This window comes from Myotis myotis, unplaced genomic scaffold, assembly GCF_014108235.1.
Source record: "Myotis myotis isolate mMyoMyo1 unplaced genomic scaffold, mMyoMyo1.p scaffold_m19_p_12, whole genome shotgun sequence".
Lineage (NCBI taxonomy): Eukaryota > Metazoa > Chordata > Mammalia > Chiroptera > Vespertilionidae > Myotis > Myotis myotis.
In genome coordinates this window covers 19470412-19491193 of record NW_023416316.1, presented here as the reverse complement: position 1 = coordinate 19491193, position 20782 = coordinate 19470412, and the positions used below count along the sequence as shown (strand labels likewise).

General features: G+C 50.6%; 1 protein-coding gene and 1 non-coding gene across 6 annotated transcripts in view; both read left to right on the top strand.

Annotated features, from left to right (window-relative positions):
- Positions 1–20782, top strand: part of ZNF462 (zinc finger protein 462) — a 140780-nt gene that overhangs the window by 100888 nt on the left and 19110 nt on the right. For all 5 annotated transcript variants that reach the window (XM_036330117.1, XM_036330116.1, XM_036330113.1 and 2 more), the window contains 3 exons: positions 8274–8535; positions 11028–11164; positions 17843–18066. In XM_036330117.1, coding sequence (XP_036186010.1) covers positions 8274–8535; positions 11028–11164; positions 17843–18066 — 623 coding nt within the window. The remainder of the gene's footprint in view (positions 1–8273; positions 8536–11027; positions 11165–17842; positions 18067–20782) is intronic.
- LOC118667772 lies at positions 8768–8974 on the top strand. Its single transcript, XR_004971366.1, has one exon. It is a non-coding gene; the product is annotated as a small nucleolar RNA SNORA73 family (small nucleolar RNA).

Genomic DNA, 20782 nt, shown 5'->3' with positions numbered 1-20782 from the left:
ACTCTCTGAAGGAAATCCGTGGAAAGTTGCATTGGTGATTTGTTCTTGGTGGTTTTCTTCTGCGTGCCAGACTTGGCTCTGTGTTAATAGCACATGGAACCACAGGTATCTTGAGAAAGAATTCAATCGTGTTTCAGAGGAATTCAGATAGAACTTAAGAAATCTTTTTATTTAAAAACTGTTCGAGTGTCAATTACCTTGACAGCAGTATGCTACATACTATTTTCATAACCTAAGGTAGGTAGATAGGTAGGTAGGTAGGTAGATAGATAGATAGATGGGACTGGAGGTTAAAAAAAAAAAAAAAAACAGTTCTCCACAACCTGGCAAATCTATTCTTTAGTAACCTGATGAAAGAACCATGAGTCTGTGAGGCTACGTAAGCACAGAAGGTACTGTTCCTGTCCATCTAAAATGTAAGCTCCGTTTTTGTTGTTTGTTTTCACTGATATATCCAAAGCGCTCAGAAGTGCCTGGCATACAGAAGGCTGCAGTAAATATTTTCTGAATTAGTAAAAAATGGGGGACAAACATGCAGGTAGGTACAGTAGAAACTCTTATTTGAAGAGGCCTAGAGTTTCTCCGTTACGTTTGAAAGTCTCTCAATCCAGGGAATCCTTTTTAAAATGCCTTAAGCATGTTATTTTCATTGAAAATATAAATATGTTTATTCGCCTGTACTGGGTGGTGTAGGTTCATGTGTGTGTGTTGGAGTCTGGGTTCTTGGGCTGGATTTTCTCTTTAGCCTCTCGCATAAACCGCTGTCACCTACATTGCTTCACATGCTGCTTCCAGGTTTCGCATTATTTAAGTGGAACGATAATTTAGACATTCATGGAACAATCTGAGAGAAGAGTCCTCCTAGACTTTCATGTTCTCCTCCGTCTCTCACAGTTGGTCTTGCCAAAACATCATCTGACAGTAATTTTTTTAGCAACTTGACTTTTCAAAGCATTCAGTGTAGCTTTCATAGAAATGACACCTTTTATACCTACATTTCATCATTGTAGATGATCTTAATTAAGTTGAAGAAGCTCAGTAGCAAATATAAGTAGTACAAGGAAGTTTGGGAAGAAGTAAAACTGATTCCTTTTTCGTTGTTGTTAATCTACAACTGAGGTTATTTTTTCCATTGATTCTCAGATAGAGAGGAAAAGAGGAGACAGCGGGGTGGGGGGAGAGGGAGGGACAGAGGGAGAGAGAGAAACATCTATGCGAGAGAGACACATCGATTGGTTGGCTCCCGCATATGCACTGACCAGCCCGGGGATGGAACCTGCAACCCAGGTATATGCCCTTGACTGTGACCTTTCAGTGCTTGGGCTGATGCTTTAACCATGTAGCAACACCAGCCAGGGCAAAACTGATTCTTGATATTATTAACTCAACTGCTGGAAGCAGCAGTGGATGGACCTGCTCAGAGACCCACACGCCAGCAGGGACACTGACACCATGGTCTTTTGTGGTCAGGATGTTTGAAGGTCGAAGGCATAGATCTGGCCATGGTGGTGGAGGTTGCTTAAGAGACGGTGTCAGCGTCATGTGAGGTTCAAGGAGATGAGGGTGAGCGTCACGAGGCGCGTGTGCTGGCCAGCACGGAGGACAGCAGAGCTCTTCCTGGGTTGTTGGGGAACATCGTCACAGGATGGGTGGCATTTCAGCTGAGTTTTGAAAGGCGGCTAGGAATCTGCCAGACAGAAAGCAGAGGAAGAGCACCGGGCAGCCCTGATCAAGGCCTCCGGCGATGGCACGTGAAGAAGGTGCAGGGAATCGGGAGCTGGCTGGACATGTGAGGCTGGACAGGTGGCCTAGGACCGGGCTGAAGGGCTGGATATGCAGAGAGCAGGAAAGGAGACTGTAATCCTTGAGCACCGAGGCATAATCATATCCTAATCGTAAAGGTGTGTGTTAGATGTGTCTGATGTGTGTGTGGGCCACACTAGAAGAGACCTCAGAGGAAGGAGGACCAGCTAGGAGGCTGTTAGAGTCGCCCATCTGGGATCTGAGGCTCTGAAGGAGCCATGGGAAGGGAAGGCCGGGGACCGGAGAGGAAATGATGGGAGGGGGTCATGGCGTGTGTCTCCAGAACGAGATAGCTGGTTAAGTGTGCTGCTGCGGGAGGCGTGTGACACTCCGAAGGGAGAACCTCAGCTTGAGCCTAAATGAAGTGAAGAGCCATTCGCAGACGTTCAGCACGCAGAAGGTGATGTGTGGGCAAAGACGGTGACAGCGTTCAGCGCGTGGAGTGTAAGGAGCCCATCAGCCATAAAGCTCGAAAGGGTTTCCGCTTCGGATGCCGGCGCGGACCATCTCTCTGGGTTTCCCACGGCCGCGGGATCCTCTGACTTGTCACTGCAGACACGTGGGTGGGTCCCTGTCACAGGCACGAAAATGCTTAGACCATTTCTGTCCTCTGCCCAAGTTCTTTAGCAGCTGTGTGGTAGAAGTTACGTGGCATTCCAGAATTCTCCTGGCGAATGGCTGCTCTCCTGTCATTGTCGGTGTGCTTTTCTCAGATTGTAATTTCTCCACTAGAAACAGTGGGCTGCAATCCCAGCTTATTCGGGTCTTCCTCCCTGCCCCACCCCCATGCTGTGGCCGTATACAGCGTTTGTGGTTAACTTATCCACAGGTACTATTCTATTTCGGGTTCCTTACACCACCAGCCTTTAGCTGCCTCACCGCCTGCTTTTCTGAAGAGAACTACCATCTATGCCAGTGATGGCGAACCTATGACACGTGAACTCATTTTTTTGGTTGATTTTTCTTTGTTAAATGGCATTTAAATATATAAAATAAATATCAAAAATATAAGTCTTTGTTTTACTAAGGTTGCAAATATCAAAAAATTTCTTTATGTGACATGGCACCAGAGTTATTAAGTTAGGGTTTTTCAAAATGCTGACACGCCGAGCTCAAAAGGTTCGCCATCACTGGTCTATGCATCCTTCTGAACTTCCGATGCTGTTTTAGAACTTGAAGATTTAAAATTCTCCCTTCTGCAGCCTACGGCACCCTCTGATGTACACAACGTTTTGTTCATGCTCGTCCTCGGGTCTTCATTTCTTTTCCCTGTAGGAATTGAGTTACTTTCTAGTCATTGTGATGAGAATGTCGTTGGTTTAATACCTGTTTATGACTTAAGGTGGAGGTCTGGTGAATTGAATGTTTAGGTATCTTCATGTCTAGTGTTGATTCGTTAGCTAACACGCTGACTAATAGTTAATTTACTGATGGACACTCAGGTGCTCTTGACCTCGTCCCTCCATCCCCCGCATGCCCACATTCCGTCATGTCCCAGGTGCCGCTGCTTTTTCTTTCTCCTCCACCAGCTCTTTACAGACGTCTCAAGACATTTTTTTTTTTTTTTTTTTTTTTTTGCACTGTATCACAACCAGTTATTTACACATCTGTCTGAGACAGGGAGTTGCTTGAAGTCAGGGGCCAGGTCTGACTGCCCCAGAACAGTTGACTTTGATGCTCGGTAAAAATTTGCTGAGTGAATGGGTGTAATTTAAATCATTTGCCCCCTGGCCACCTCTAAAATGGGCTTGCCTAAAATCCCTTTTGTCTTTTTTTTTTTTCCTCCTGGTACTTGATTCACACTGACCAGAGAGCCTGTCTCCCAAGTCTGCACAGAAATCTAGCCCAAAGAGAACTAAATGTGGTTGCCGGCCCCCAGGCGCCTCTGCTACCTCTCCACCTTCACACGCGGCCGCAGACGATGGAGAACGGGGCCTCCCGTGTGGCTTCCTTTCTGGACCACTCGGTGCACAGGGCGCCGTCCTCTGTGGCTCCCACAACATACTGCCCAGTTCATCCTGACTCTTGCGTGTGTCTTCCTCGGTCTTGCCGTAGTTAGACTCTCCTGTTACTTCGGCTCATTTGTTCTCTGTGCCTCTCTTATTCCTTCAGTCGGTGGAGTGGGTTTGCTAGATATGGAGCAGGCCTGTATTTTCATAGCAGCCGGCCGCTCTGTGCTCTCCCTGGGTTCCTAGAAGGCACCCCTCACGTCTTCTCTGACTTGGAACTCATAGAGCCAGCACGTGGCCTGGCGCCAAAGGGTGTTGACGAGATGTTCACAGAATCAGAATATCGAAGAAAGCTTCCCTCTGCCACGCTCCCATCCCTCCAGGGTTCACTCTGTGTCACTTGCCTTTGTAAAGTCAGATTCCCTTTATTAGTCAGTCTTTGTGCTGGCTAATTTCTGGAGAAAAAAATAAATAAAACCTTCAAATTGGTTTTGGCTGGTGTTCTGGGGAGCTGGGATTAGAGCAAGAAATTTCCCATTTCTCAGGGAAGATGCCTCAGTGAGAGGGACGGGGGTGGGGGGGGGGGGCTCATCTGGACTCGGCCCTCCCCTGGTTGGAAGTCCTGGGCTGTCCAAGACCAGCCTGAAGCACCCCTCTCCCGTCTGCATTCCTGTACCTTTCCTTTTCCAGCCAAATCCCAGGCGATGATTTTTAGAGCATTATTTTTCTAGGGGAATTTATCAAGCATCTCACTGCTACATGCCGATGGGCAGGTGGACATCCTGTTCTGGGTACTCTCCGGGCTTACCTGTGCCTCGGGCTTGCAGAAATGTCTCCTGTGTGATACCCCACCCCACACACCTTTTTAAAAAATACATAAATCATTTTGAAATTTTGAACGGTTTTCTTTCCCACAAATCTACTGTGTTTTTCCCCATGTGCTGTAAAGTGCTTGTTTTAGTATTTTCTTTCGTATTCAGTTTAATGTTATTTTTTATCTATTTGGTTATCATTTCTATCTATTCGAATGTTATTTTCTCGCCTATTTCAGCCTTTCTGCACCTTCCCTCTCTGCCCCCTCTCCTGTGTGTTTATTGATGGTGGGGCACTCAGATAGTCTTCCTCATTCTTCCTGACCTCCATCACAGGACTCACCGTTGGGTACAGATGCCTAATAGACATGACTCAGACTTTAGAGGCGGACAGATCTTTGTACAAATTCTGTCTCTGGCCTTAGCTGATTTGACTCAGTGGATAGAGCGTTGGCCTGCAGACTAGAAGGGTCCCGGGTTCGATTCCGGTCAAGGGCACACATGCATGCCTGGGTTGCGAGCTCAATCCCCAGTAGGGACTGTTCAGGAGGCAGCCAATCAATGATTCTCTCTCATCATTGATGTTTTTCTCTTCCTCTCAGAAATCAATTTAAAAAAATTTTTTTAAAAAAGAGTTCCTCTTAAAAACTGCAAATTTGTATTCCTAGAAAGAGAACGTTTAAAAAATAAATATTTAAAACAAATTCTACCTCTGCCTCTTAGTAGCTGTGTGCCCAGTCACTCTCAGCCTCGGGGTGGAATTGGGATGAGAAGCACGCTGCACTCGGGAGCTGTGCGACTTCATTGCTGGCGGCGCAGTAAACGCCGAAGCCACGCCTACAGGCACGGGACCATCCGTGCTAAAGTTCTTGCTTGTTCCTCATTTTTCAAAATGAACTCTTTTCTATTATAGACAATTATTCAAAATAGCCAGCTACATATAATGGCTTAATTAAATAACTAATTATAATTTAATTCCTCCGACTGAAATAAAGCCGCAAGTCAGAGTGAACGTCTCTCCCGAGACTGCCTGTGGCGGGCGGGGCTGGGAATGTCCCACCAGCGTCGCCTTTGCTGTTGGTGCCTTTGTGCATGGGACCTGCCGTAAAGGTGACAGAGGTGGAACTTGTGTGGCCTGCGGTTGGGGACAGTCTCCCAGGGGGTGCACACTCCTGCGCTTCCTGCTTCCCCCTGACCACAGGGGCTCCAAGCTCAAACTGTCCTCCCTTTCCTTATCTCAAGCGCAGAACTAAAGAAGGTAGTTTTAATGATGATGATTTTTAACTTCGGTGCCGTGCCCGTCACTCCTGTCGACCTGCTTGTCTGCTCGCTGGGCACAAAACCCGTTCCTGCCCTTCAGCCTGTGCTTGATGATGAAACTGGGATTTTTTTGTAGCTTAGCAAGTGGGCTTTTTTAAGATCGTGGAATCATACATGCTCACATCTTCATCACGTTAGTGCCAAAGTTGTACATTACTCACAAACTCCAAGCGGGGAGGGGCAGAGAGAGAGAGAGAGAGAGAGAGACTGTGTGTGTGTGTGTGTGTCTTGGCACCAGAGAGGAAAGTAAAGCGCTAAAAAGACCCCAAAAGCTATAACCTGGGCGTTACAATGTATCATTAAGGGGTGGGAATTGCTTGTTGCTGTAAATAAACCTGTGCATGTGACTGACCCAGGAAAAGGGGAGTTTATAACATGGATACACACGTCTGTCTTGGTCCGACCTGTTGCCTTGCCACTTGGGGAGGGTGAGGAGCCTCCCTTTCTTGGGGTGCTTTCCCCACCACTCCGTGCATGTCTGTTTCTTCTGGTTTCCTATCACATGTAAACACGAGTTCAGATGTCGAATCCATTGCTTTGAGATCATGGACTATGCAATGGACCCGAGAGAGAATGACGGGTTAAGTCTAAGGAGACGTGTATGGATAGTGGGTCACAGACTTCCCTTCTGAGGAGCTAAGAGGGAAGCAGGACAAGCACTGCTGGGAGGGACGGGCTTGGGGTGCTGGTGGGACCGTGCGGAGCCCGCAGCTCACGCCGCGTTAACGAGAGAGGCGGGGAGCGTTGTGTGCTTCATTATACGCGTTTTAAGCAGAAACTGGTCTTGAGGGTTTAAATAGGAAACCTCTCGAACAATCCCTGAAATGGTAAACAAGCCTGCTATTGAAAGGAAGAATGAGAAGTTGACAATCGCATTGTTGTGGTCCTGAGTGGGTTCATCAGCGAGGTCGAGGACTAGAGAAGAGGGAGACGAAAGAAGGGGGCAGAATGAATTGAGTGTGTCCTGCCTTCCCTCTCCCTTTGTCTTCCCTTCACACCTGGTAAGGAACCCAGGGAGGCTCCGGTATTGTTCACGTTTCCTTTTGTTTCATTTCTGTGCGTCTGGCAGGTTCGTGTACAATTTCCGAAGGGGTTTTTCTCAGTCGTGAGGAACACAGATTGGGGGCGGGGAGGAGGGCGAGAACGGAAGAGGGTGGCTTCGTATGCTGAAGGCAGGAGATGCCTTCCCCGTAAGCGAGGCTGCTCTGGGTTTGTTTTTGGAAACGAAGAGGCCAGCGGGGATGGACCGAATACTTTTGTCACATACGGGTTTTGCCGAAACCCCCTCGTCTGCCGGGGGTCGTGCCCAGCAACATGAAGTGTCCGTCAAGTGGGGAGGAGGCGGGTGCAGCCTTGTCCCCTCTCGCTGCTGCCTGAAAGGCTGTCGGAGAAGAGCCGTGTGTGTGCTTTTTGAGGACAGTTCCACTGAAGTTCACCGGCGTGGTCGCGCCTCCCGCGGCCGCTGTAGGTGGCCCTGGACAGTGCTGTCGAACTCCCGGCACCAGCAGGCAACGCTGCGTGTTGGAAAAAGTTCAAGGCCTTTCTTTTACGTTCTTCTTTTTTTTCCAAAGACATTATTTACTTAATATATATTTTTTTTAATTTAAAGAAGAAACTCCAATTTTCCCAGCCATCGAGGCCGCATCTCTCCGCCCCGGGCCTTGGAAGCTCCTGGGGTTGAGATTGGTGCCCGTCGTTTCCGACATTCTCGTCCGAATGGCAAACTTCAAAACACCTTTCAGGGAAACTTGTTTGCATTTCATTTTAATGGGATTTGTGAGTAAATCTCCATTTCCATGCTGACTCAGCTCTAAACATCCATTCCAGGGGAGCACTGGTGGATTTTGATATTCTAAAATTTAAATCGCTCGGCTGTGAAGGCATAAAACATTTTTATATTGGCGAGTGCTGTGAGCCAGAGCACTTCTGTTAAAGGGGTTTTTGAGGGGAGGGGGAGGTTTGAATAATTCTGGGCTGCAGAGGGGGGCATAGTGCATCACCTCCTTACCTGCCTCTCTCCCCTGGGGTCCTGGGCTCATTGTGCGGATTATTGATCTCACCCACAAGGACGGGCGTCCTGCAGCAGCCGGTGGCCACGCCTCGGTCTCCTTTACGGGACACAGTTCCCTTTCTTCCTTCACTTTGAAACCTTTAACCTCAGAGTTTTCTTTCCAAATGGCATGGGCCCTCCAAGTCAGAGGAAAGGGGGTGACGCGTCCTCCCTCCCCGCCTTTCCCCAGAGAAGTGCTGTCCAGTGTAAATGAAGATGAAAGAGGGGCTCGTTGCCCCCCCCCCCTTAAAAAGCATCCACGAAACAAACGTCAGGGGTTTCCGAGCGTCACCCCACTGTGTTCTCTGTGTCCGCGTCATGTCCCCCGTCTGTCCACAGACTCGTCCTACTCGGAGCCCCCGGATGTGCAGCAGCAGCTGAACCACTACCAGTCGGCCGCGCTGGCGAGGAACAACAGCCGCGTCAGCCCCGGGCCGCTCTCCGGAGCTGCGGGGGAGCAGAAAGCCGAGGCGGTGCTCCACTGCGAATTCTGTGAATTCTCCTCCGGCTACATCCAGAGCATCAGGCGCCACTACAGGGACAAGCACGGCGGGAAGAAGCTCTTCAAGTGCAAGGACTGCTCTTTTTACACAGGCTTTAAGTAAGTGGCGTGAAGGACAGCCTCGCAGCACAAGGTGGCTGCACCCGCTCAGCCCTCACCACACGCTCCTTACACTCTCCGACCTGGAGCTCCAGGGAGGCCCAGCCTGGCGGGGGATGCAGGGGTTGGGCCCTATCTGTACCACAAAAGGCCGGTTCCAGGAGACTGCTTTGGGCGTGTGAGAGGGATGAAGAGCTGTGTCAGAACGAAGGAGTTTAAAAGTCAAAGCATCCCATCGTGGACACCCCCGGGAGGTCACTCTCCCCGGGGCTCTGTCCAGGGGGGCGCAGGGGAGCACAGGGCTCTGCCCCGTGATGTACGGTCCCTTTCCACAACGTTGGAGAGAAAGCCGGGCCTTGAGCCTGCGCCTGCATATTCCTACAACTTCTCAGAGCCCTGTGGACAGTGACTGAGGAGACAAACCAGGCAGGAAACATCTAGGAAAAAAAAATGTCAAAGCAAGTAGGTGCCCCCAGGCGTGAGATCAGGAAAGGGTTTCCCCGGCCCCGGGCATGAAGCAGTGAGTGCTTCCCGTTGGCACTCTGTCACTGTCGCCCTTTCCTTTTATTTGTCTTTGGGGAAAAAATGTTCTTGACAGTCCAAGTCCAAGGGGAGAACATTGGGCAATAGTGACTTCCCTGCTGCCCTGGTAGGAAAGTCTTACTTCTCAAGATCACGTTATTTAGAAACCCCAGAGAATCAAGACCCCGGCACTGTGAAGCCTAAACTTGAGCAACCGTAGAGAGAGAGTTCCAGTCTAGAAAAAGACCATCCAAAGGCAGCTTTGCTCCTGTGAGGGACAGCACCCATGCGCTCAAAGAATGGGGTGCTGCCTGTCATTTAAAATAAACTCCTGTGAGGTCATGTCCTCCCAGGAGATACCGTGTGGGTGAGTGTAGAATGCGGAGCCGTGACTGCCTGGGTTTGAATCCCAGCTTTGCTCTTTTTTGGCTGTGTGACTTTGGACAAATCACTCAGCCTCTCTGTGTCTCTGGCTCCTTATCTGTAAAATAAAGATAATAATAGTACCTCCCGCACCGCGCTCTTAGGAGTAAATGAACCCATACATCCGAAGTGCCTGGCACAAAGTAAACATGAATTTAAAAAGCTGAAAGTAATCATGTTGCAGATGTAAGGCTGTTACTATCTGCCCCTGGTGCAGTCGGGACCTGAGCCTCAGGCCGCCGCAGTCCTGACTACAGACCCCACACGGAGGGGCTGGCGAGAGGGCTTCCTGCGAGAACAGCCGGTCTCTCCTGCAGCAGCCCCCGGTTGCCCGGTCTTGATGGGAAAGTGCTGTATCTCTGACTCTTCACTCGGTTTGGTGTGTTCCAGAGAAATATGCGTGTGACCTCAGAACTGAGAGGAGGCCACAGGGCCCAGGTGACACGGGCCCACCCACAGGTGTGCACCTTTCCCCAGGGGAAGCACTCGGCTTAATTAGAAGAGGACCACCCATTCAGCTCTTGGTTTCATCCATTCTTATGAGATTAAATGTCTTATTAAGGCTTTGTAAATTGTGAACTTTCTCCCAGTGGTTGATCATTGACCTATGAACCAAGAGGTCACTGTTCAATTCCCTGTCAGGGCACATGCCTGGGTTGCCGGCTCGATTCCCAGTAGGAGGTGTGCAGGAGGCAGGCGATCAATGATTCTCTCTTATCACTGATGTTTCTGTCTCCCTCTCCCTTCCTCTCTGAAATCAATTAAAAAATGTATTTTTAAAAAATTGTGAGCTTTTGAGAAGGCTGAAGGGGAGGCAGCAGTACTCTCCCATCTCAGGCTGAACCCCGGCTCTGAGTGTAATTTACCAATTGGTGAGGTCTTGCTTCCCCACCGACTTGCCCGCCCCCTCACCTGTGAAGAGTCATGAGGCAGGTGATCAATCACCCATCTTTAAAGTAGTCCCTCTCTTTCCAAGCGTGATGAGAAATGCGTTCTCGTAGGGATTTTGTTGTAATGATTTCAATAATTTCTCACTTTCCAGAATAAAGTGTTAGGTAGACTCATAGAAACAGAAACCAGAGGGGTGGGGGGGATGGGTGAAAGGGGGAGGGGGATCTAGTCAACAATACTGTAAGTTTGCGTAGTGACAGATAATTACTAGAATTAGTGGGGCGGTCATATTATAAGGTATAAAAAAATGTTGAATCACTATATGGTACACCTAAAACTAGTATAACTAATATCTATCAACTATACTTTAAAAAAAAAAAGTATTTAGGGGAATCCATTTCCTTTTATACTAAGCTTGAATCCAGCCAAGTGGCAAAATTCCCAGGAAGGAGACGACTGTGCGACCGTGGTCCGTTGTTGGGTGGGCGACCCAGGAGCTCCTGGTGAGCAACCATGACCGACGGCAGTGGTTTGGGCCCCCAAGCAAGGGCATCGCACGGGAAGCCTGTGGCCAGCTCGCCAGCAGGGGGTGCGCACGCGAGTGAACCGGTCCCTTGTCACACTGATCGCCTGCCTGTCTCCCGCCTCTCCCCCAGATCTGCTTTTACCATGCACGTGGAAGCCGGGCACTCGGCTGTTCCGGAGGAGGGCCCCAAAGACCTGCGCTGTCCCCTCTGCCTCTATCACACCAAATACAAGCGCAACATGATCGACCACATCGTGCTGCACCGAGGTAACCTCCCAACTCGGCTTTCTCGGGGCGGGGGAGGGGGCACGGGCGGCAGAGGGAGCCCTCTCACGGTGGCAGGGGCACGGGCGGCAGAGGGAGCCCTCTCACGGTGGCAGGGGCACGGGTGGCATTCTAGGGATTTTAATAAGAAATTTCTCCTTTTCCAGGATAAAGTGTTAGGTTTCTGTTCAGGGATGGGGGAATGGGGGGAAAGGGGAGGGGAATGTGGTCAATATTGTGATAAGTTTGCATGATGACAGATGATTGATTACTGGAGTTAGTGGGGTGATCAGAGTGCAAGGTATAAAAATGGTGAATCACTATATCGTACACCTAAAACTAGTGTAACTAATATGGGTCAACTATACTTAAAAAAAATGGAGTATTTGGGGGAATCCGTTTCTTTTCCTACTAAGTTTGAATCAGACAAGTGGCGCCCTGCAAGCTGGGAGAAGCAGCGCGGGAACATTTAGGCAGGAAGTCCGAGGGGTCCCGCCTGGGGTTCCGCCTCGGTCACCTGGCCTCTGGTCCCTGGGCCCATGTGTGGCGGAGGCTCTGTGCCCCCTCAGAGCTTGGGAGGGGCCCTGGGTAGGGCTGCTGCCGAGCAAACAGGAACGGGGAGACCTCACCTCTGCGGCTGACTCCCTCCTTCCCTGCTGCCGCCGGGCAGGGTCAGAGCTACGATCCTGATGAGCTCCGTGACCTTCCCTCCCTGCGCTGAGAACGCAAGGAAGGGGGACACGGAGCCAGATAAGGGAGGGAGCGCAGAGCGAAATGAAATGCCAGAGATTAAATGCTAATGGGGGACGCGGTTGGCCATCCCAACTCAGAATGCAGCTCAGTGGGAGGCTGGTCTTGACAAGTCGAGAGATGGTTGGGTGTCTGCCTTGCCGAGTGAGGCTGAGAGTGGGGCTGATCTCGGCACAAGATGGGGCGCGCTCTGCACCATTCCCCCCCTGGCTCCCTGGATGAGTAAACATCTTTGGTCTCTGGGGCCTGTGTTAAGACTAAGACGTCTTTCTGAGGCCTCAGTGAATTAAAACACTTGCGATGAAAGGCAAGAAAAACAACTGCTGAACTGGTCCTGAGACAGAACAACTGCTCCCAGAATCGAACTTCCCGTAGCTTTTCGCCCAGACAAATGGGTGTGTTTAAATAGGGAGGAAAGGAAAAGAGAATCTGTTTCGCTCCCGGGAAACCTGAATGAGAAATGCTCCCGGTTTGTGTTGGCTGTGGCAGGAGAGAGCGTACTGCTCACTCGTGCATCCGGCAGGCGTTCGTTATTTGCTGGTTACAGGCCCCGCTGAGCCGGGCTCTTTGGGTGCGATGGCGTCTGTAAGACCCAGCGCCTGCCTTCCTCGAGGAGGTGAGGTGTGCGTGGGTAAGGATAAGGTAGGGAGCGACAGGTGTCTTGGGAGATTCACAGTGGCCGATGGGCTTCTGTTCAGGGTCCCGAAAGGTGGAGCAGGTGGCTTTCAAACAGCCATGATAACACTTCAGGAGGTAGGGCAGACTTCAGGCGAGGTCTGTTCCTTTCCGGGGCGACTTAAAGCAACAACAAGTTTCTCTCACCATTCTGGAGCCTGGAAGTCTGAAATGGAGGTTTCCCAGGGCCCTGCTCTCCCTGCAGGCTAAAGCAGCGGTCGCCAGCTGGTGGTCAGCGGATCACTGGTGATCCATGAGGTCCGAAAGGTTGGTGACCGCTGCTCTAAAGGATCCCTTCATTGGCTCTGGCTTCTGGTGGCTCCTGGCATCCCCTGCCTCTAGCTGCATCATGCCAGTCTCCGCCTCCGTCTGCACAGGCCTTCTTCCCTGTGTGGGTCCCTCTGTGCCGTTTACTGAACGCTCACAAGGTGCTAGTCTTGTGTTAAGTTCTTGGGCTACAGCCATGGCGAGTCAGGCAAAGGCCTGTGCACTGAGGGAACTTGAACTTTCATGGGAGGAGCGACAATGAACAAAGGTTCATGAGTCTATGTCCATTGAATTTATGGTCATTGGAAGCAGGATATCTCATGCGTAGCTCTGCCTATATGTACCTTGGGCACCTGCAGTGGACAGATTGAATTATGGGATGAAACACAGGGGTGTGTGGGGTTTTTTGCCAAATATTTGCATTATAATTATGGAGCTGTGTAATTTGCCGACACTGCTCTCCAGTTGGCATGTGAGCATAAAGTTTTTGTTTCCCAGCCTGTAACCCCAGTACCCCCTAGACAGATAATGAATTTAACCAAAACTTGTAGGTGGCTGTCTCTTTGGACCAGAACTGATCTCCCCTAATTTTTCTGATCAGTGTCATTTTTCTTGAGGGAAAAAAAAATGTACAGTGAGATGGCCAATCTTTCATCTTATTCAGCGAAATTACATGTTCCCTTCCATCCCCATCAAATGTGTTTGCCTGTTCAAATTAGAGGTGCGGTCTCCAGCTCTCTCTGGCTTGAGGGTGGTGACCTGGCTCACATCGAAACTTAATAATGTCTCACCAGTAGTTATTGTGCTTATGTTTATGTGTCTTGATATGGTTATGTTAGGGGATGATGTTGTTGTTGTTAATCCTCACCTGATATTTTTCTCTTGCTTTCTTAGAGAGAGATTGTTAGGGAAGGGGAAGGGGAGGGAAGGAAGGGGAGGGAAGGAAGGGGGAGAGAGAGAGAGAGAGCCATCAATGTGAGAGAGACACATGCATTGGTTGCCTCCTGAACACACCCTGACCAGGGCGGGGAGCAAACCTGCCACCCAGGTACGTGCCCTTGACCGGGAATCAAACTCGAAACCCTTTGGTCTATGGACCTAGACCTGTGCTCTAACTACTGAGCCACGCTGGCCAGTGCAGGGGGTGGTCTTTTAAAGAGACTTTTGTTATATTCCTAACAGCTTTCTAGGACTCACCCTTGTTGCTTTTTGGTGGCGAGGGCGTGATGGGTGGGTCTTTGGTCTGAGCACTGCATGTGATGGTTTGCGCCTGGAGTTTGTTGGGGCGGATGACTTCCAAGCCTCTCCCTGCTTCCCTTGGGCTTGGCATGTGTGGGAGGAAACCCAGGCGCATGTGGTCTGCCTTTCAGGAAGGGTTTTTACTCGGGGATGCTGGCTCCGCAGGGAGGTGGTGTTCGCCGTTTGGAGCAGAAGTGACCGCACTTTGCAGCGGCAGCTCCGCAGGCTTGTCCACGGAGCACCTCCCGGTCCCGCGGCCCCCGGCGCCCACGCGCCTCCACGTGCGTGTCTCTCGGGTCAGCCTCTCGGGGCCTGTCCAGCTGCAGCACCAGACGCGAGTAGGAGATGCGAGACGCCATCTATCTTGTAGTTGGACCGCTGAAGTCATAATATTTTCGCAGCCAGCGCTGGAAGCTGAGTCACAATGAGTGTGATTCAGGCCCTGATTTCTTACCCAGGGTAATTTGGAGAGGTGTGAAGTCAAGCAAGGCCCACAGTTGTCGCTGCCCCCACAGAAAAAAAGCCCCGAGCACCGAGCTTCTGCAGCCAAGACGGGCTCCGTCCACACCTAGAAACGGTCCCGCCTCTCACTCTGTCCTCCACTCGCCTCAGGAATGAATAACCTCATTCAGAAAACGCCGTCGCTCGTGGCCCGCCTTTCAGAATCTCTCCTGTTTGTGCTTTTTAATCTTGGTCATGTTAGCTATGTTTTTTCGAAAGAAAAAGCTAACAGTTTTCTAAAAGTAGCGCTAGTGGAAGTCCATATAACGGAGAGCCTTGGGCGGACGTGGTTGGTCACGTCACAGTTTGGAAGTGGGAAGCCCCACCTTTCCCAGGATAAGTAAGCGGGGAACTTACCTTCTGGCAAATCCAGAGGATGTTTGAAGGAAATTCAGGTAGAAGTGGCTGCCTTAGACGTCGACGGCGTTTGCCTTTTTACACGATTAGGGATGAGAGGCTTATGAGTTGGCTGCATGCGGATGGGATGTTCCCTGTGCTTGGGGCTGAAGGAGGAGGGCCCTGGCCAAGGTCAGGAGGAGGCCTGGGCTCCCGGGTCACAACTGGGACTGAACCAGGGGAGGGACTTGGAGGGGGGAGCGAACAGGTCGGTTCTCAGGTTCCCCGTCCACACACCGAAGATAATAAAACGGACTCCGCAGAGTGGTAAGAGAATGAGCAGTCGCTGTGGGGTAGAGTGCCTACCGCACTCGGAACGCGGGAGCACTTCATAAATCGTAGCGGTCGTTCTCCTGAATCACCGTTATTTAAACTCCACGGCGTTGTTCCGGGTGCTCAGGACTGTGTAAAATCCACTTAGGCACACAGAGCGAGACGACGCTGCGAAGAAACGAACCGGAGTGGTCGAGGACTTCAAACGGAGACCCATAAAAAAGCGCTGGAAAGGACCGATGCTTTACGGGGGAGAAGTGGAGCCTGGATGGGGCCTGGGCGACATCTTCAAGGTGTTGGACATGGTTCTGTGGAAAACTTAACCATCCACTGAGGCCGACAGACCAGGGTCACGGCACAGGCCAGAGCCCAAAGATGAAGTGGAAGAAATGACAGAATATAAGTCAGGAACAAACGCAAAGAGAGCAAGGGGGATGCAGTCTCGAGGAAGGTGCCAGAAAAGCCCGCATCAGCACTGCCTGTGACCCCAAGTGGAAGCATGCCCTCCGTGTGCTGGTGCCCCTGGTTCAGCTGCACCCCGTCTCCTGCTGTGGGCACCAGCTTGCTCATGGTACATGGCCACTCACGTCGAACCCAGAGCAGCTGGCGCTAGTGCTTGGCCTGGTGCCTAGAGCAGTGTTCTCAACCAGGGTCCACCCTGCCTCCTTGGGGAGCACTCTGGGTTGTCACACGTGGGGAGGAGGGGGTGCTGCTGGCGTCCTGTGGGTCAGGGCCAGGCATGCCAATCACCATCCTGCGATGCACAGGACAGCCCCTACGACGAGGAATTACTGGCCCCCAACATGTCAGGCCTGTTACTCGTGAGAAGCTTGTTAGAGGAGCCACGCATGGTCGGATGGGCTCTCGTAAGGCTCCTGGTTTACGCCAAAGCGTTTCCTCCTTCCTTTACACCAAACCGTGGAGCTGAATGGTTGGAAGGCTGGTAAACATTTGCCCTTCTAGGAAAATGTGTGGATTGCATGGTGATCATGTGTTTCTTAGCTGTCTGCCGCCCTTCGGTTTATAAACACTTACATTTCTAAATGAGCGGCTGACTCTTTGCTTCGGGAAAACGACACGTGCATAGAGCTCCAGGGAGTCGCAGGCCCCCCTCCCAGCTCCCCCTGCCCAGCTCCTTTGCTGGCCAATTAGTCGCTGCACTCACGGCTCCCAAGGCAGTGCTTGCCCTGCAGTGAGGATGTGATGGTTGAGACTCAGGCATAGCACAGGGTGGGGGGACTCTCCCCGGGCGCCCAACACACCCCAACAGCAAAGGGAGGGCTCCCCCGTGCGTCCCGCCGGCGCACCAGATACTGACGCTCGCTCGGGGAACCGCGCTGCTCAGTGGCTCTGAGGATAAATCGCGCTTTCTTGACTTAATAATACATCGCTGTTTCTAAATAATGTAAGTATATGTTGTGTGCGTCCATTTGTAAACCTACAGCCAGCCTTCTGAAATCCAGACAGCGTGAAACGCGAGCTATATTTGATCCTTGCATAAATAGCACAGATTTTAATTTTATCCCAGGCATGGGTTTCTGGCGCGTGTGCCGATGCTCTGGGCAGACTGGTGTGAAATTTAATTTGAGCAGTTAAACACGAGGGCGAGGGAGTGCAACGTAAACAGGCACGCACGCGTTCCCAGCCCTGCAACGTTTGGATGTTCCCGGGGAAAGCACCCAAATCCTCTTCTTTTATTTTATCCACCCCCTCCCCACCCCCCGTGACAGTCAGATCAGGGATTGAAAAGGCACAAATCCTCTGCGTCTCCCACGCCGCCACCCCCTCCGCCCGCAGGTTGCCCGCAGCCTTGCCATTTGCGAGCGCTTCACAGCGGGAGTTGGAGTTTCAGTGAATGAAAGTGCACGGGCTTGTTTTCAGATTTGATGTTAGACTAGACATTCCCTCGGTTTCTGGGAAAGGAGAACTGCCCCCTGGAGAACATGTAGGAAGGGGAACAGGAATGGGATTGGAGACGATGCCGTCATGGGTTCGCAGGTCGGCAGCGTGGCCGATGTCAGTGTCTGTGGGTTTTGAAGTTCCCTGAGGGCTCTGTCCCTCACCTTACTCATTTGTGGGAAATGGGAGTAACTTGAGTCTGGATGAGTTGCTAGGAAGGCGCACGGTGGGGGCACAGAGGTGCTCGGGGAATGTCGGTGCCCTGCCCCCTTAAAGACGTCGGCAAGTCCACCCACATCACACGGGAGAAGTAGGAATTGGTGGCTGTTGATCGTCAGTAATGTTGGTAGAAACGGCCGCCACTTCCCATCCCTCGCCCCTCCTTCCCTCACCTCCATTCCGAACCTGCCAGGCACCATCGAGCCTGCCCACCCCTGCCTGTAGATCATTCTGGATAGTAATACACAGAGAGCTTTCGGTCTCAGAAACACCGATTTGTGTCAAGGAACACGTTTGTTCGGACGATGGCGGGGAGGGGGCAGTTTGTGCGTGTGGTTCACGGACTGAAAGTCGTCAGAGGTAGCTAATTGAAGGGGTGAGTTCCCGCTCATGTTCCGAAGGAAGAAGGTCTGCTTGCCGCCAGTAACGATCCCCATCTTCCCATTCACCCTGTCCCCACAGAAGAGCGCGTGGTCCCCATCGAGGTGTGCCGGTCCAAGCTGTCCAAGTACCTGCAGGGAGTGGTCTTCCGCTGCGACAAGTGCACCTTCACCTGCTCCAGTGACGAGAGCCTCCAGCAGCACATAGAAAAGCACAATGAACTGAAACCCTACAAGTGCCAGCTCTGCTACTACGAGGCCAAGCACACGGAGGAACTGGACGGCCACCTTCGGGACGAGCATAAGGTACTTGCCGGGACTGCCGCCTCCCACCCTCAGCGCACCGTGCGTGGCCCAGCCGGGCGGGGCTGCTGAAAGTAGTCACACCCGCTGCGTGCGAGGCAGACGCGAGCTGAAACCGTGTTTGCATTGAGGTTCGGTTTTTCCTATCATAGCAGACGTGTAAGGTCATTATAGATGGAGTAAGAAAAATCACCCGTAAGGCTACCACCCAAATCCAACTGCTTAACACTTTGGTCTCTCTTAGGCCCACTTTCCTTTGATTTTCATCAGCTATTTTCAGCCTTTTTCATCTTGTGGCACCCATAAACTAATTACTAAAATTCTGCGGAACACCAAAAAATATATTTTTTGCCAATCTGACAAAAAAAGGTATAACTTTGATTCATTCACACCAGTTGGCTCTTACGTTGGCTGCTGTCATTTTTTATTTGACAATCTAAGGGAAAAGAGGTCAGTGCCCTGACTGAGTAGTCGGGTATTGCATGTTTTAAAAATTCTTGCAGCACACTGGTTGAAACCGCTGATTTACCTTTTTTTATTTATTTATTTAACATTTTAACATGGGTATTTTTCCATATTATTTTAAACATATTATCTCAAAGGCTGACCAACATTTCCTGCAAAGGGCCACATAGTACTTATTTTAGACTTTGTGGGCCAGACCATCTCTGTGGCAACTCTGCCCTTGTAACAAGAAAGCCACCTTAGAAGAAGACCTCCAGGAATGGGCATGGGCATGTTCTAATAAAACTTTATTTACAAATGGGTGACAGGCTGTGAACCCATAGTTGCAGGCCCCTCCTCTGCCCGTGTCCCTCGGTTGTGTAGGCTGTTTCTAATATTGTGCTAACTACGAAGCTTTTCCCAGGGCATCCCACTTCACGTGTAAACACTAGACGGGCTGTAAGATGCGTGTGCTATTTGGGGAGTGGGATCGATGACCAGGTTCACGCAGGAAGTAAAATAAAAGGTGTGAAGGGGGATCTCTTTCAAAAGGGCTGCTACTCAGGGGGCACCGTGATGTAGCACAGCCTCCTCACTTCTCACGGGGCTTAGCTTTTCACCTCAGGGATGGAGACGATTGTTTCTGGCTTCGTGTGTTGCCGAGTGCAGGGGGCACTGTGATTTGTATTTGTTTCTGGAAAGAGCCTGTTGAAAGGCTTTCTAATTAACCAAGAAATCCACAACCTCTAGCGAGTGTGTTCTTAGGGCACCAGGAGAAGCGCTTGCGCTATTGCTTCCTTCTCTCCTGCTCCGTGTCCTCTCTGTGGAAATACAGCCCGAGCCTCTCTCCTGGCCTTGCACAACCACCCTACAGTAAAGACTTCGGTCTGAGTCACCTGCATCCAAGGGTTAGAATTTTCCTGGGGGGTGGGGGGTGGTGGTGTTGAGAGAGAAGGCTGAACTTTATCGCCCAGCCACAGTTTAATGATTGTTATGGTAACTTTTCTGCATTCATTTTCTAATGCGTCTGCCCAAACATGAAAGCAGAGAAAGCCTGAGTTACCCCACTTAAAAACTTTAATATCCTTTCTTAGTCCAACTTCCTGGGCATCTCTGCCCCCAAACTCAACAGAAAATCCCTCACTGATTTCAAACCCAGCTCTCATATGTATGTCCATGTATCTTATTTATGTAACCACCTCACATCTTTTTATTTCTTATTAACTAGTGGCCCGGTGCACAAAATTTGTGCACAGGAGGGGGGTTGTCCCTCAGCCCGACCTACATCCTCTCCAATCTGGGACCCCTTGGGGGATGTCCGACTGCAGGATTGGGCCTAAACCGGCAGTCAGACATCCCTCTCACAATCCGGGACTGCTGGCTCCTAACTGCTCACCTGCCTGCCTGCCATATCACCCCTAACTGCTTCTGCCTGTCTGCAGACTGATTGCCCCTAACCACCTCTGCCTCTGCCCCCGCCACCGTGGCTTTGTCTGGAAGGACGTCCAGAAGACGTCTGGTCTATCTGGTCTAATTAGCATATTACCCTTTTATTAGTATAGATTGTGTTCAAACTTCAGGCTGGTAGTTTTAGGTTAGAGCAAGTCAGGATGATCATTCTTCCCTAGTTGTTGCAGGGTAGCCTGTGAGTCACTGGGGGGTCCCGGGGTTAGAAGCCATGCAGATGTGCAACCAGAAGCTTCCTGCGCAAGCAAGCAAGGCCGGGCTCGGGCATCTGCACCAGGGAACTGGGTTGCTCAGGAAAACAGGCCTCGTTTAGAGCATTTGGAGCCAAACAGACCTGGGTTTGAGTCTTGTCTCCACGATTGACTATAACTTCAGCAAGTGACTTCATTTCTGTGTCTGGTTTGTGATTTCTCAATGGGAATCGTGACACCCTTCTCGGCAGGTTTTGTAAGATTAAAGGAAGTCCTGGTATTTCCCACATTTTGAGATCCACTGTGTTCTTCAGTGTATCTGTGAACTGATTTGTGTTCAAGTAGAACAATGGTTGTATGTGTCACAAAAGCAGTTACGTTCCCGAAGACCTAACGTGTATAAAATCACTGATTAGACCTTGCATTTCAGACACGACTTTGATGTTACATGTTCAGTTGCCAAGTTATGTTCTTTAGTTTTATTCTTTCTTGTGGTTGACCAGCTTATTAAGTCCGCCGAACACCTAATTGATGCCACAGAATTGCTGCTTTCACACGGCTAATGATTTTCATCTTTGTCTCAATTGCCATTAAGTTTATGAGACTCCTGCTTATTA